This window comes from Camellia sinensis, chromosome 8 (assembly GCF_055761805.1).
Source record: "Camellia sinensis isolate YWXY chromosome 8, ASM5576180v1, whole genome shotgun sequence".
Lineage (NCBI taxonomy): Eukaryota > Viridiplantae > Streptophyta > Magnoliopsida > Ericales > Theaceae > Camellia > Camellia sinensis.
The window spans coordinates 185,977,367-185,992,215 of NC_138968.1; the positions used below are offsets into that span (position 1 = coordinate 185,977,367).

A 14,849-nucleotide genomic window follows, 5' to 3' on the forward strand; every position below is an offset into this window, starting at 1 on the left:
TCCTCCCTCTCTGGGTATGTTGGCGGTTTTATCTAGATTTGATATATTTTCTCATGAAAATATTTATGAAAAATTTACGATTTTTAGATTATTTTGATTAATTAGTAGTGTTTTATTTTAAGTGTAATTTAAGAGTTATAAAGTTTTCACGATTATTTTTATGAAATTTTTTTTATAATATTATTTTGATTAGTTAGTTGTATTTTATTTTAAGTGCAATCTAAAGATTATAAAGTTTTCACAATTATTTTTATAAAATTTTTTTTATAATACCTAACATTACTGATATTTTTTCTATCGGTGTTTAATGGGTTTGTCAGAAATTGGATTTGTTTCACGCTCAGGATTGTATTGGGTTTTTATTGCTTGGATACATTGCAGAAGGTGAAACCTCCTTTGTCATTCACGATTGTAAAAGAGGCACTTGCACAGCAATTGCTCTGTTTTTAAGAGTATTTTCCACTACTTTCTTTTTCATTTAATTTAGTCCAAAATTTGAGTAAAATTTTGAAGTGATATGATAACTCTTTCACTAAATTTTTATTAAAATATTTTTAAAAAATTTCTCTCCTTTCATCAAGTTTGATGAAAAAAAATCATCTCTAATACTTTTAAAATTATTATCAAATTGCAATTTAATTAAGGATTTGATGAAAAATTATTTTTCTCTTGATTTGATGAAAGAATTGAAGATGATTTTTGAATGCTTTCCCATCAAATTTAAATTTGGGAAGATGATGGCTGTACAGAGAGGCGTTGGGAGAAAGAGAAGGGGGGAAATGATGTTAATATCCAAGAAATGGATCGTGTTGTTACTCTGATCTAACAAAAGCAATACACATGGATGCATATCCTGCAGAACATGTAAGGATCATAAAACAAGATATAGAACAAGTCCCGAACATTCAAGGAGCAGATATAAATTTTAAAAACCCGGCATTATACACATACATACAACTTAACAACGGAGCAAAGGTTTGTCTATCAATGGCAGAAGTCAAGAATCCAGGTTGTATGACTATGAGAATACAATATCATCAAAAAGAATAAACCCATTATACACTAAATTCATCTGATACTACCATGTTATCAGTCAATACCCATGGGGCTAGTTCATCATTGGCAACCTATAAACCAGAAACTGGTAATTTTCTATCGGTAACCTCTATGACTGCCCCCTCATTATTCTTATGGTCAGTGCCCTCGTTATTCTTATGGTCAGTGCCAAGCCGACGCTGAGATCAGGTTCCTGTCTTTCCACCCCAACAGCATAGCTCCATCATTCTCCACCAGGGTATAATGTTCAGAGTAACATCTCAGCAAGCTCTTTATCACAGAGTTGACATAAGAGCTCAGAGAGTATTGCCGAAACCCTGCCATTGTGAACCTGGACTTCCACTTTCCAAATAGCTCGTGGCGTTCCACTCTCTCCTTGCCCTCACACGCAATGATGTTCACAATATCCCTAGCCAAACAGTGCTTCTCCACGTTAATACGCTCTTTCCTGTCCCTCGGCAGGGTCACATCTATAGACTCAAACATCGCAGAATAGTAGTCGAGGGTTTCGATGAATCTAGCAAAAAAAGGAGCTGTGTTTGTGTTCGATTCTTGCTCCACCAAAGTGATGACCTTGGGGGAAAGTGACTTCACCATCCTGAGATGCCCGTCTCTGGGATTGTTCACGACAACACTTTCATCGGGGCTGTGGTGGAGCTGAAGAGGGAAATTCACAGCCTGTGCCTCCCCAGGCCTTACGTTAAGCATATCCCTTGTAACATCTGGACCAAATACTGGCACAGCATGAAACTCAACTGGGATATTGAATTTCTCGGAAATTGCTGCTAAGCGTTTCCTTACTGCTTCCAAACTGTCTCCGCGAGCATATTTAGAAACTGGGTCATCGACACATGCTCTACGAATTACTTCCCAGAATCTTAAAGAAGAAATCTGATCTGATTATGAAACACCCACACTTACGAAACAATTACACTTGCATAAAGTGAGACTAATTTTCTGTTCACAAAAATGGATTGAAGTTGGTATAAATTTAGAAGTACAAATCTTCCTCAGTATTGCTAGTTTTTTTCTTTTTTTTTTTTCTTTATAATTTGATTGATATCTAGGGTATTGAGAGGGTAATTTATATATAAATTGAGCCGAGCTGAGTAATGGGTCATTCTGTGGACCACAGTAAGAAGGGCTGAGTAAAAAGGGCCTTGTAATTAGTCTGGTCCAGAAGAGCCTTGGTGGTTAGCTCGGTCACCACGGTCGGCACGATGACAGTTAGTTCGGTCATACTATATTAGGCCGAAGTATGTTGAGCTTTCCTCAGAACCTTGCTATCGGTTAGCTCAGTCAAAGCTCGATGTGATCAGTCCGGTCTCAGACAACACAGTTGGGATATGTCAAACTGAGGTACACACAGTGAAAGGAAGAACCGAGCTAATGGGAGCTCGGTCTAGTATGTGGCTTTAGCATGGCCATGATTATCTCGGTTGTATTGACATCCAACCGTGGTAGGACCATCTCACTTGGTTTAAGCAGTGAGGGGGGTGTTGAAGGATAAGCATTATCTTTCAGGAAGGTGATTCCTAGGAGGACTCTACATGGAGGAGTAAGAGTCCTACTTGGATTGTGCCACACGAAACCTATAAAAGTTCATACCACCACCTATGGAGAGGTAACACAACTTGGATTCCCGAATACACAGATCTTTTGTCTATTTGTCTATTTTGCTGACTTAGGCATCGTAGAGGTATCCGGTGCACATCCGCCGGCTAGCTCACGTTTGTGTTTTCAGGGAGTAAAGCGACGACGTTTGAAGGAGCACGAACTTGATCAACAGGATTATATGAGAAGATTATTTCTTGCTCGTACAATTGGCGCCATCTGTGGGAATCACAAAAAGAACAAAACCTCTTGATCAAAGTTTTCCTCGCTAGATTAGACGCAATGGTGCACAATGTAGATTTGCCGCAGTCCGCCATTGACAGGCAAACTCTAGAGGAAGATGGGAGGCGCGAAGGTTTGCCTTCCATCCCTCCCATGGCAGATCTGGAGCCCCAGCGACAGAATCCCCGGAGGGATACAAGGGGAAGGCGGGGTAATAGCCCCCGTCGCTCATCAAGTCCCGATAGGCAGAGGCGGAGGATCGACCCTCAAGTTTTGGAGGATCGGGTGAAGAAGCAGGACGAGTTAATCAGGAAGATGACGACGGACATGGAATTGATGAAACGCCAGATAAAATGGAAAGGGGTGGCGACAGGAGAGGGGTGCAAAAGAAATACGCCTCCTCGCCACTGAGAAGATCGTGGTAGGCATACCACGCCATCGCAAACAGAGAGTAAGAGCCTCAGAATAGGCGACACTCAATCAAGGACTTCCAGAACTCTCGTTACCCCAGATCTGAGAGAACGGAATCATTGAGGTCTTACACTGAGAGAAGCACCTATCGGCCCTCACATACGCACTAGACATCATCTAGGCAAACGGAGTTGCCTAGATCGTCCGACTTACAGACTGTGCTTGAAGAAAAGGCACGACGAAAGGAGGATGCCAGGGCACGCGACCCGCACAGAGTTTCAGCCCTTCAGCGGTTGGGTCCTCGGACACATGGAAGTGTCAAGGTTGGGATGCCAATACCGCACCTTGCCTACGAACCAACAGATAAAGCATTGGCAAGGCTACATAGCTTGCCGTTCGTTCCGGCGATTGAGAATGCACCCATACCTTCAGGCTTCATCCAGCCTAAATTTACGACTTACAAGGGGAAGACAGACCCCTTACATGCACCTAAGCCACTTTCGCCAGGTCATGGCAGTATACCGGAGAAACGAGGCTTTAATGTGCATCCTATTCCCATCCAGCCTTGGCGACCTAGGTTTAACCTGGTTCGAAAAGCTACCAGAAGGCAGCATAGCCTCCTGGGCACAATTAGTGGAGGCGTTCGTGACAAGGTTCAGAACAAACACCAAGACGCTAGTAGAGATCGATCAGCTACTCTCCATTGACATAGGCAACAAGGAGACGTTGAGATCCTACAACAGTCGTTATTGGGAGACCTTCAACCAGATAGGAGATTGCCCTACAAATCTCACCATCGTGCAATACAAAAGAGGTCTTCCAATCGGAAACAGGCTGAGGGACTTAATTACCATGACACCTCCCCTCACCATGGAAGCCTTAATGGAGAGGGTACACCAGCACATTCGGGTGGAGGAGGATGGCGCTTGAGCTAAAACAAAGTCTGGTATAGCCGCAATACCAGATAAAAAGACTTCAGCAAAAGTCAACGCGGTAGAACGTCCAAGCAAGAACGGGCGAGGTAGGCGAGAGAACGGAGAAGACCAAGATGAAAGATGGTTGAGAGTCCGCACTGCCATTACCACGGTATTCAAGAAACCAATTTACCGAATTCTCAGCGAGATACGTAATGAACCTTTCGTCAAATGGCCAGCTAAATTGGGAGAGGCACAGAAGGACTACGACGAAAGATCTCGGTGCACCTTCCATAAGCAAAAGGGGCACCGCACAGAAAATTGCACACCATTGAGACAGCATCTAGAGGAGTTAGTGGCAGCTGGTCACCTAGACCGGTACATAGAATGAGGGACGCAGCCAGCCCCCCAAAACCACGATCATCTAGATGGAACGCCGATCGAAGCCCCACCGCAAGGCGTGATAAACGTAATACATGGGGTATTCGAGCCTGAGCGAGTATGTGAGCTCAGGGGAACCATAAAAAAGGCTAAGCACTTAAGGGAAGTATTAAGTGCACAGCCCACCATTAAAAAAGGGAGAACAGAGGCCACAAATGTCATGTCTTTTTCAGATAGAGACTTGGCAAGGATATACTGCCCTCACAATGATGCACTGGTCGTCACTCTCCGCGTCAAGGATTACGACGTCAAGCGAATTTTGATCGACCAAAGGAGCTCATGTGAAATAATGTACTACGAAACCTTCAAACAGTTGAAATTGGAGGACAAAGACTTGGCACCTGTCGTATCTCCCCTGATCGGATTCAACTCAATGCCAGAGTGGCCAGTAGGCAAGATCATCCTCCCAGTCAGAGCAGGAAGCATGACGAAACAAGTAGAATTCTGGGTATTGAAAATCCTTTCCACTTACAACATAATCTTGGGAAGGACATGGTTGCACGCCATGCGATCGATAGCGTCAACCTACCATCAAGTAATACGGTTCCCCAACGAAGCCAGAGTAATTAAAGAGGTCTATGGAGACCAAATTATGTCCAAGCAATGCTTCGTCACAGTAAATGGCAGCTGAGCTGCCAAAGGGTTTGTTGAGATGGTGGGAGAACCTGAGAGCAATGAATTGTTTGCGGATGTTGGCAAAGCCACTGAACAGAAGGCAGTGGAAGACTTGGTACAGGTAAGAATAGATGAAAAGGACCCGGAAAAGTTCTTTTTGTTTGGCTCATCTATGTCCAGCACCAAAGAATAGAGGTCATGGAATTCTTGACCTCTAACATCGAAGTGTTTGCCTGGATGCCGTATGACATGCCTGGCATTGACCCAAACTTCATCTGTCACCAATTGAATGTCCACCCAACTGCAAGACCAATCATACAGCGCACTCGCAGATCAGCACTCTACCACGCCGAGATAGTGGTCGAAGAAGTGGGAAACCTTCTAGAGGCAGGAGATATTAGAGAGGGGCACTATCCCAAGTGGATATCCAACACAGTCGTGGTGCCAAACAAGAATAAAAAATGGCGTGTCTGTGTAGATTACAAAATAGTCAACAAAGCGTGCCCAAAAGACAGCTTTCCCTTACCATGGATAGACCAACTGGTAGACCTAACGGCAGGGCACAATCGACTTATCTTTCTTGATGCGTACAGAGGTTACCATCAGATCGCTATGTATGAGCCAGACCAAGAGGTCGCATCCTTTACGACGCCAAGAGGACTGTATTGTTACAAGGTCATGCCCTTTGACCTTAAGAACACAAGGGCAACATTCCAACGGATGGTCACCAAGATGTTCGAACCATTGTTAGGCAGAACAATGGAAGCCTACATCGACGACATGGTGGTCAAGAGCAAAGATAAGAATGGCCATCTCAAGGACCTAGGCGAGATGTTTCAGATCCTAAAGAAACAAAAGTTGCGCCTTAATGCATCTAAGTGTGCGTTCGACGTAGGGTCCGGCAAATTCCTAGGCTTCCTGGTGACCAACCGAGGTATAGAAGCAGACCCTTCTCAGATCAAAGCAATCTAGGATCTAGAGAGGCCCAACTCAGTAAAAGAAGTATAGCATCTCACCGGTATGGCAGCCACGCTAAACCGGTTCATAAGTCAGTCGTCAGACAGATGTCGACCGTTTTTTCAAGCATTAAAGGCCAATTTTGAGTGGGATGAAGAATGCAACTGCGCCCTAGAAAGTTTGAAGGAATACATGTCTTCTCCACCGCTGCTAGTGACCCCAATACCTGGAGAAGAACTATTTTTGTACCTGGCAGTCTCACAGCATGCAATTAGCGCACTGTTGGTCCAAGCGGAACGAATCCAACATCTGCCTATCTTTTATGTCAGCAAGACATTGCTGGGCACAGAAACCAGGTACTTACCACTGGAAAAACTGGCCCTAGCCTTGATGATGGCCTCAAGGAAGTTGTCGCACTACTTTCACGCCCACACCATAATCGTCCTCACAGCTTTTCCATTAAAAGCTTTGTTTGAGAGGACGAACTTTTCTGGACGAATCTTGAAGTGGGCAGTAGAGTTGGGACAATTTGACATCAAATTTTAACCCAGAACTACAATAAAAGCCCAAGCTTTGGCAGACTTTGTCACAGAATTCACACCAGGAAGTCATCACGTCTGCCCAGTTGACTTAATGGATACAACCGAAATAGGGATAGAAAGTGGCGCTGGAATAGCGCAACCCCTAATACAGGATACCCAGCCACATCCCAGGACAGACCAGTGTGAATAAAAGGAGAGAGAAACAAACCATGCTACACCAAGCAAAGATCCATCGACAAACAAAGACTTGGTACAATCAGATAGCGAGGGGCAAACAGTAAGTGTGAACTTTGAAGAAGACACCAGCAACACTCAGGACCCCAAGGCATCATCCGATCCCTCTACCTCTGGAAGTTATTCGTAGCAGAGACGTGGAAGCTCTTTGTAGATGGAGCATCCAACAGGCATGGAGCAGGACTCGGCATAGTCCTCATCTCACCAGATGGCCTAGTAGTAGAATAGGCAGTCAACCTTGACTTCCCAGCATCAAACAACGAAGCGGAGTATGAAGCGCTTCTGGCAGGACTAAAATCAGCACTCTACATGGAGGCCACCGAGCTAATGGTTTACAGTGACTCACAGCTGGTGGTAAACCAAATTTCAGATGACTACGAAGCAAAGGATGAAAGGATGGCTAAGTACCAAGAGTTAGTCAGAAAAGAGATCATGAAGTTCGAAACAGTGCGGATAGAGCAGATTGGCAGGGAAGAAAACAGCAGAGCAGATGAACTAGCAAGCTTTGCTTCAATGGCAGATACATCCATCCCACATCCACTACTGATCGACTTCTTACCCAGACCAAGCATTGAAGAACCTGAAGTAAAACAAATATGTTGCGCCGAACTAGGCCCTTCGTGGATGGATCCCATCATAATGTTCCTAAAAGACGACATTTTGCCCGAAAAGAAGAAGGAGGCCAACAAGATTAAAGCAAAGTCACAACGATTTTGGCTCTCCCCATCAATGGCCTTGTACAAGAAATCTTTCACAAGACCTTACTTGAAGTGCGTCCATCCTAGTAAGGTCGAAGCATTCCTGTTCGAGATTCACAAAGGTGTATGCAGAAGCCACCAAGGGGGGAGATCATTGGCTTACAGAGCAATTTCGCAGGGATATTGGTGGCCTTACATGCAAGCAGATTCGGAGAAGTATGTCAAAAAGTGCGAGAAATGTCAGAAGTTCGCACACCAAATATATCAGCCAGCCAAAGAGCTTCTACCTTTAACTAGTCCATGGCCCTTCGCAATGTGGGGCTTGGACATAGTAGGACCACTTCCAACAACACCCGGCAACAGAAAGTTCTTCCTGGCAGCAACAGACTACTTCATAAAGAGGGTGGAAGCAGAAGCACTAGCATCAATAAAGGAGAAATATGTAAAGAAGTTCGTCTGGCAGAACATCATCACTCGATTCGGCATACCCAAGGCGCTGATATCAGACAACGGCACCCAGTTCGACGACAAAATTTTTTAGAGGCTTTTGTGAGGAGTACAACATAGAGTTCTATAACTCTACACCGGCATACCCCCAAGCAAATGGCCAAGCAGAAGCATCAAACAAAGTTATCTTGGATGGATTGAAGAAAAGGTTAGAGAAAGCAAAAGGAAAGTGGGCTGAGGAGCTTCCTCATGTTTTATGGGCTTACCGTACCACACCTCGCCGATCAACGGAGGAAACACCATTCTCCCTAGCTTACGGCATGGAAGCAGTAATCCCACTAGAAGTTGGCCTCTCCACCATTCGAAGCGAAAATTTTGATCCAGACTTAAATGGAGAAGCCATCACATTAGAGCTCGACCTTGCAGAAGAAAGAAGAGAAAGAGCACTGGTTCACATCGCCTTATACCAACAGGAGTTATCCAGGAAATACAACAAGACCGTCCATCCAAGGCAATTCAAGATCGGAGATTGGGTACTGCGCAAAGTAATAGAGAACACCCTGGTACCCGGAGATGGAAAGTTAGGGCCCAATTGGGAAGGACCTTACAAAGTGGTTGGATTAGCTGGCAAATGGGCATACCACCTGGAAGACGAGGACAGCAAAGCCATTCCCAGGCCATGGAACACTGCCAATCTCAAACTATTTTATTTTTATCTTTTCTTTCAAGTATTTTTAATTTTTTCTTTCTCAATAAAACAAGTAGTTTCTTTTCAGTATAGTCGTTTCCTTCTATAAAAGATTGTTTTAGTGAGTTAGGCGCACTGAAAGCATAGTTGGCTGGAATAACCAACTTTGCACTCTCTTCAGCTAAGATTAGGATCAGTGCTGAAGAAGTTGGTTGGAAAAACCAACACCCCTCCTAAGCCCAGGATAAGGATCCAGGCTGCAGGATGTTTGGTCGGAATAACCAAACACTTTACTCTAGGTTGGCAGGAATACCCAACTTAGAGGTTGGCTGGAAAAACCAACACCCCTCCTAAGCCCAGGATAAGGATCCAGGCTGCAGGACGTTTGGTCGGAATAACCAAACACCTTACTCTGGGTTGGTAGGAATACCCAACTTAGAGGTTAGTTGGAAAAACCAATACCCCTCCTAAGGCCAGGATAAGGATCCAAGCTGCAGGACGTTTGGCAGGAATAACCAAAACACTTCACTCAGAGTTGGCAGGAAAAACCAACTTTGAGTTCTCTTCAACTAAGATTAGGATCTAGGCTGAAGAGGTTGGCTGAAAAAACCAACACTTATGGTTCTTCAACCAAGATAAGAATCTAGGGTGAAAAGGTTGGCTGGCAAAAACCAACACTCATTATTCTTCAACCGAGATAAGGATATAGGCTGAAGAGGTTGGCTGAAAAAACCAACACTTATTGTTCTTCAGCCGAGATAAGGATCTAGGCTGAAGAGGTTGGCTGAAAAAACCAACACTTATTGTTCTTCAGCCGAGATAAGGATCTAGGCTAAAGAGGTTGGCCGGTATGACCAGTTAGATTTCAAAGTTAAGACTGGGATAAAATATCTCGGCCAGAGAATATTATACTACATTTAGATTACAGAGTAAAATACATGCATAAAAGTTAACCGAAATAATAGTTGGAACAAGAGAAGATTTCATTGAAAGTGCAAATCAAGAGTTACAAAAGGGTGGGATTACAGTTTTCTTTCCAAAAGTAAAAAAGAAGAAAATACACTGCCAAGCAAACAGATCGTCAAGATCAGCATCCAGTTCAACTCGGAGCCCAGTTTCAGTTGGTAGCTCGGTTGTCAAGTCTTCCACTAGTGGTTCAACCCGTGCTGAATGGATGGCTGGATCATTGACGACTGGGGCATTGTCAGACACGGTCTCTTCATCTTCATCCTCAGATTCAAGGAATTTCTGTTGAATGACGGCTGCATACTCCGCCATACAGCTCAGTATGAAGTGCGATAGAGGGTTCTGGAAAACCTCAGTCTCTGGACCGTGACCGAGCTATTCCACCGCTGCTTTCCACCCGCACTTGAAAAATAGATCCTTGGCAGCTTCACACTGCATGATGTAGGTTGTTTCATCTTCTTTGTAACCACAATCCTCTACATCGCCAATCTTCTTCTCAAGTTCAGGTATTTCGGCTTTCTTGTTCTGCTCATCTTTGGCAAGCTCACGCAGATAGCGATCCTTTAGCTCGGTTAGAGCTTTTTGTTTGTCCACCTTGACTAAGTCAACTAGGCCGGTGAGGCGGGCGACCTCAGATTGTAGCTCGGCCATTTGTTGTTTGGCCTCGTTTAGCTCGGCCGTCTTCTTTTCAGCCTCTACCAAGGCTTGCCTTGTTGTTTTGTGTAGCTCTAGCACACGCTTATGAGCAATCTGGTTCTTTTGTATGGCCTGCATAAACATGGTAAGCAAATTGGAGTAAGAACCGAGCTAACAGTTGCACAAAACAGAAAAATAAAGGAAATAGTACTCATCAGCACCATTGATTTGGTGGCCGAGCGGATAGCTTTTAGCTCGGTCAAGTGGGCGTGGTGATCCATATCAGGGGGCAGACACACGCTCTTAGCCAGGTTGAAGGCCAGCATGTGATCTTTATCTGCCACCACTGAATCTGTTGGTCTGATGGCTTGGTTCTGAAATGTTAATTACGGTGCCCAATCAGAAGAATTAGCTCGGTCTGGGCTTTCAGGGCGCGGGCTTGGTACTGCAGTTGGAGGAAGCACAATTTCGTCCTCATCGACAAGCCGTGGCTCGATTGGAGAAGATCGAGCGCGCTTGCGAGACCGAGACGATGAAGGCTGATGGGATGGTAGGGCTACCATGGTCTCTTGTGTTTGATCGGCTGGAGGTACCTCGGGCTGGTTTGTCTCAGTCAGAAGGGCTCTTATGGCTCTTTTCTTAGTCGTTTCTTGTTCAGCAGTTAGTTGGATCAGGTTGATTTGAGGCAAGGTTGGGTCCGGTTCAGGAGAGGCTTCCAACAAAAAGTCAGTCACCCTGGTCTTTCGCTTATTACTGTGTCTGTACGTCGGTTCAAAATCTAGTAGTTCGGCCCAACTTCTATTGGGATATCGCAACGCGGCGCGAAGTATGTTTAAGTTGGGGTAGTTGTACTGGGACTTAAGAAAGTTCAAATCTGCATGAAGAAAAGCAAAACAGTCAGTGCGGTTCAACATAAGAAAATCGAGGTAAAAAAAAGCATGGAATTGAGCCCAGGTAATCCTACCGGCTTCACCCTTGTACTAGTTTATTCTGTCACCCGGAAAAAGAGCCATAAGAGGTTGCTTTATCGTTAACATCCTTATCCGGGGTATCTTTTATTATCTTTTCACGTCGGCGTCTTATTCTTAAATAGTAAACCCAGCCATCTTCATTTGATCCTATGGAGTATTGGTGGAAAAGCTCGGCTAAACCGAGGTTAAGGCCAGCCTGGCGATTTAGCTCGACGATGCCATTTATTATGCGGTATGAATTTGTAGAAAGTTGGGTAGGGCAGAGGTTGGTTTGTCTGAGGAACTCGCATAGAAGGGGCTGTACAGGGAATCTTAATCTAGTTTCTACAATGGAAAGAAGTCTAAAAGGAACAAAGCCAGGGTTTCCCCAGGGTATGGTATCTAGTTTGACTAAAGTGAGATGAACATCATCAGGGATATGGTAGTCCCTTCGGAACTCAGCCATAGCACCTGGTGAGTTCACTAAAAACCTATATTTACCCATAAGGATTTAAATTATGTATAAGTTAGCCTGGAGAATTAGCTCGGCGCCAAACAGATAATGGGTATCTCGGCTGGACGTGCAAAGGAGTGACTGGGCAACCTAGTCAGAGTCTGCAAAGTAAAAAGAGAGGTGTTAAGCATAGATCGTGGGACCGTGTTACAAGAAATATAGGCAAGACAAATGAAGTCCTAGCTCGGTTACATGGAATGCTATCGAGTCTTAGCTCGGTTTAAGCAAGGGGCTTTAGCCCCGTCGAGCCATTAGGGCAACAATATTAGTTCGGTTTGAACTAAGGGAGCTGGTTTAGCCATAAGATTTAGCTCGGTCGGTGGTTGAGGCTTTCTAGTACGGCATTGTGCAAACCTAATCTATTTCGCTAGCTCGGCTAAGTAAAGCAAAAGGTTCTCAGACCTACTTAAAACAGCAAGTGTTCACAAAGTCTTAGCTCGGTTGTTCAATTTTGCTAAGGCTCGCACCTACTACAAACTATTTCCTAGTCCGGTTGGAGTATGATTTCAGATCTAAGACGTCCCAGTTCAGTTTTTTCGCAAAATCAGTAGTGATGGGTATCATTCAAGTTGTTCTTACTCCTTACAAAGAAAAACTATTTTGAAAAGTGTTGTAAGAAAACACGTATATACAAATAGTACATATAACCAGTCAAACGGAAAGCAAAAAAGGATTGGGTTACTTACAGATTGGAGAAGGAAGGATGTAGGTCTGAAACCACGAAGGTGATGTTGAAAATGCAAGCTTCACAGATGCAAAAGTGGCAGCAATGGAGGTTCAAGCAAGAAAAAGAGAGAAGATGAATAGTAGGCATGATAAATTCAAAATAAGTGGTTCTTGTGTGAAGAAGGAGAAATTGGGCGAGACTGTTCAAATTACGCGAAATACGAAGACAGCATGACAGCTGCATTAGGCTAATGATAGTGTGCCATGTGTTCTTGGGATAAGAAGCGATTCAGTTACAACGATTGAAGAGACGTTTTGACCAGACTGATTGATAGCACAGTATGTGTTTAGCTCAGTTGGAGGGCTAAAGTTTTTTAGCTCGGTTGGAAGGCTAGAGCTTTTCTTAGCTCGGCTGGTAATAGGTAATCCCTATCATGCTGCACAGATGGAATTAAGGGGCAATTGAGAGGGAAATTTCTATATAAATTGGGCCGAGCTGGGTAATGGGCCATTCTGTGGACCACAATAAAAAGGGCTGAGTAAAAAGGGCCTTGTAATTAGTCCGGTCCAGAAGAGCCTTGGTGGTTAGCTCGGTCACCACGGTCGGCACGATAACAGTTAGTTTGGTCATACTATATTAGGCCGAAGTATGTTGAGCTTTCCTCAGAACCTTGCTATTGGTTAGCTCAGTCCAAGCTCGATGTGATCAGTCTGGTCTCAGACAACACAGTTGGGATATGTCAAACCGAGGTACACACAGTGAAAAGAAGAACCGAGCTAGTGGGAGCTCAGTCTAGTCTGCGGCTTTAGCATGGCCATGATTATCTCGGTCGTATTGACATCCAACCGTGGTAGGACCATCTCACTTGGTTTAAGCAGTGAGGGGGGTGTTGAAGGATAAGCATTATCTTTCAGGAATGTGATTCATAGGAGGACTCTACATGGAAGAGTAAGAGTCCTACTTGGATTGTGTCACACGGAACCTATAAAAGTTCATACCATCACCTATGGAGAGGTAACACAACTTTGATTCCCGAATACACAGAGCTTTTGTCTATTTGTCTATTTTGCTGACTTAGGCATCGGAGAGGTATCCGGCGCACACTCGCCGGCTAGCTCACGTTTGTGTTTTCAGGGAATAAAGTGACGACGATTGAAGGAGCGCGGACTTGATCAACAGGATTATACGAGAAGATTATTTCTTGCTCGTACAGGTGTACTATATAAGTATAATTTTTATCTTTTTTCGATCATATCAATTCTTTACTTTTCTACATATATTTTCGTAAAAAATTAAAAAATACACTTAGTTAGATTATCCCAAACAACCCTGTCAAAAATATATATATATATATATATATATATAGCGTGTGCCCTATGCCTGAAGGCACAGTGTAAATAATGTTAGGATTAACACTATTTAAATTTATTTTTTAATTTGATAAAATCACAAATTTATTATAAAATTTTGGAGTTCTTACAAAACTCCTCACGAAAACTCACTTTTGCTTATATAATATATAGCTAGATAGATAGATGTGCCTAGCATACGAAAAATTTTTACGGACATACATACAATACTGTTTTTGCTTATATAATTATATGGAAATTATATATATGCTCGTAATGTCCTAATGTATTACGGGCCATACGAACATTATATGACAATGTGTAAAATATATTAAACAAAAAGAAGAAAATAAAAATAAATAAACAAATAGAGAGAAAAATAAAAACGGGAGAAAATAAAAAAATAAAAAGAAAAGAGAGAGGAATGTGGGATCATGGGATCATGGGTTAGAAAAAGAAAAAGTAAGAGAGAGAGAAGCAAGAAAGTAGAAAATGTATATAGAGGACATTTTTTTGGAAAATATATCTCAGCTATTGTTTTATAATTTAAATAGATCTGAGTCATTCAAATGTTCTAATAAGACAAAAATATGTTGAAGATTCAAAAACCGTCATGCTTTATTAAAATACTAGTGTATGCCCGTACCTGAAGGCACGATGAAAATATAAACATTTAAGACAAAAAAAAGGATAATCCAATGTCTAAAATAGTTTTTTTTTTTTAAACATGCATTAAGAATCTTAATCATTAATTTATTTAAGCTGGTAAGATGATAATTAATTATTAATCAAAGCCAAACTTTTTTTTAATTAAAAAAATAATCATGTTGGGATGCCATGGTTTAGGGCATGTGAAAAATCTTCGGCAGCTTTTGCTATTAGTGGCCTAATCAGCGCCAATGAAATTCCTCTCTTTTTTATTCATTTT

The 14,849-nt window shown here is 43.0% G+C and overlaps 1 protein-coding gene across 1 annotated transcript; it reads right to left on the reverse strand.

The window, feature by feature from the left end:
• Positions 1–886: 886 nt before the first annotated feature.
• Positions 887–1,903, reverse strand: LOC114322958 (chitin-inducible gibberellin-responsive protein 1-like). Its single transcript, XM_028270423.2, has one exon. It carries the CDS (start codon positions 1,762–1,764, stop codon positions 1,219–1,221), a length of 546 nt encoding a protein of 181 aa, XP_028126224.2. The 5' UTR covers positions 1,765–1,903; the 3' UTR covers positions 887–1,218.
• Positions 1,904–14,849: the final 12,946 nt, after the last annotated feature.

Bases quoted from the DNA above. Each gene is read 5' to 3' on its own strand.
- LOC114322958 (XM_028270423.2), bottom strand. From the start codon at position 1,764: ATGCTTAACGTAAGGCCTGGGGAGGCACAGGCTGTGAATTTCCCTCTT.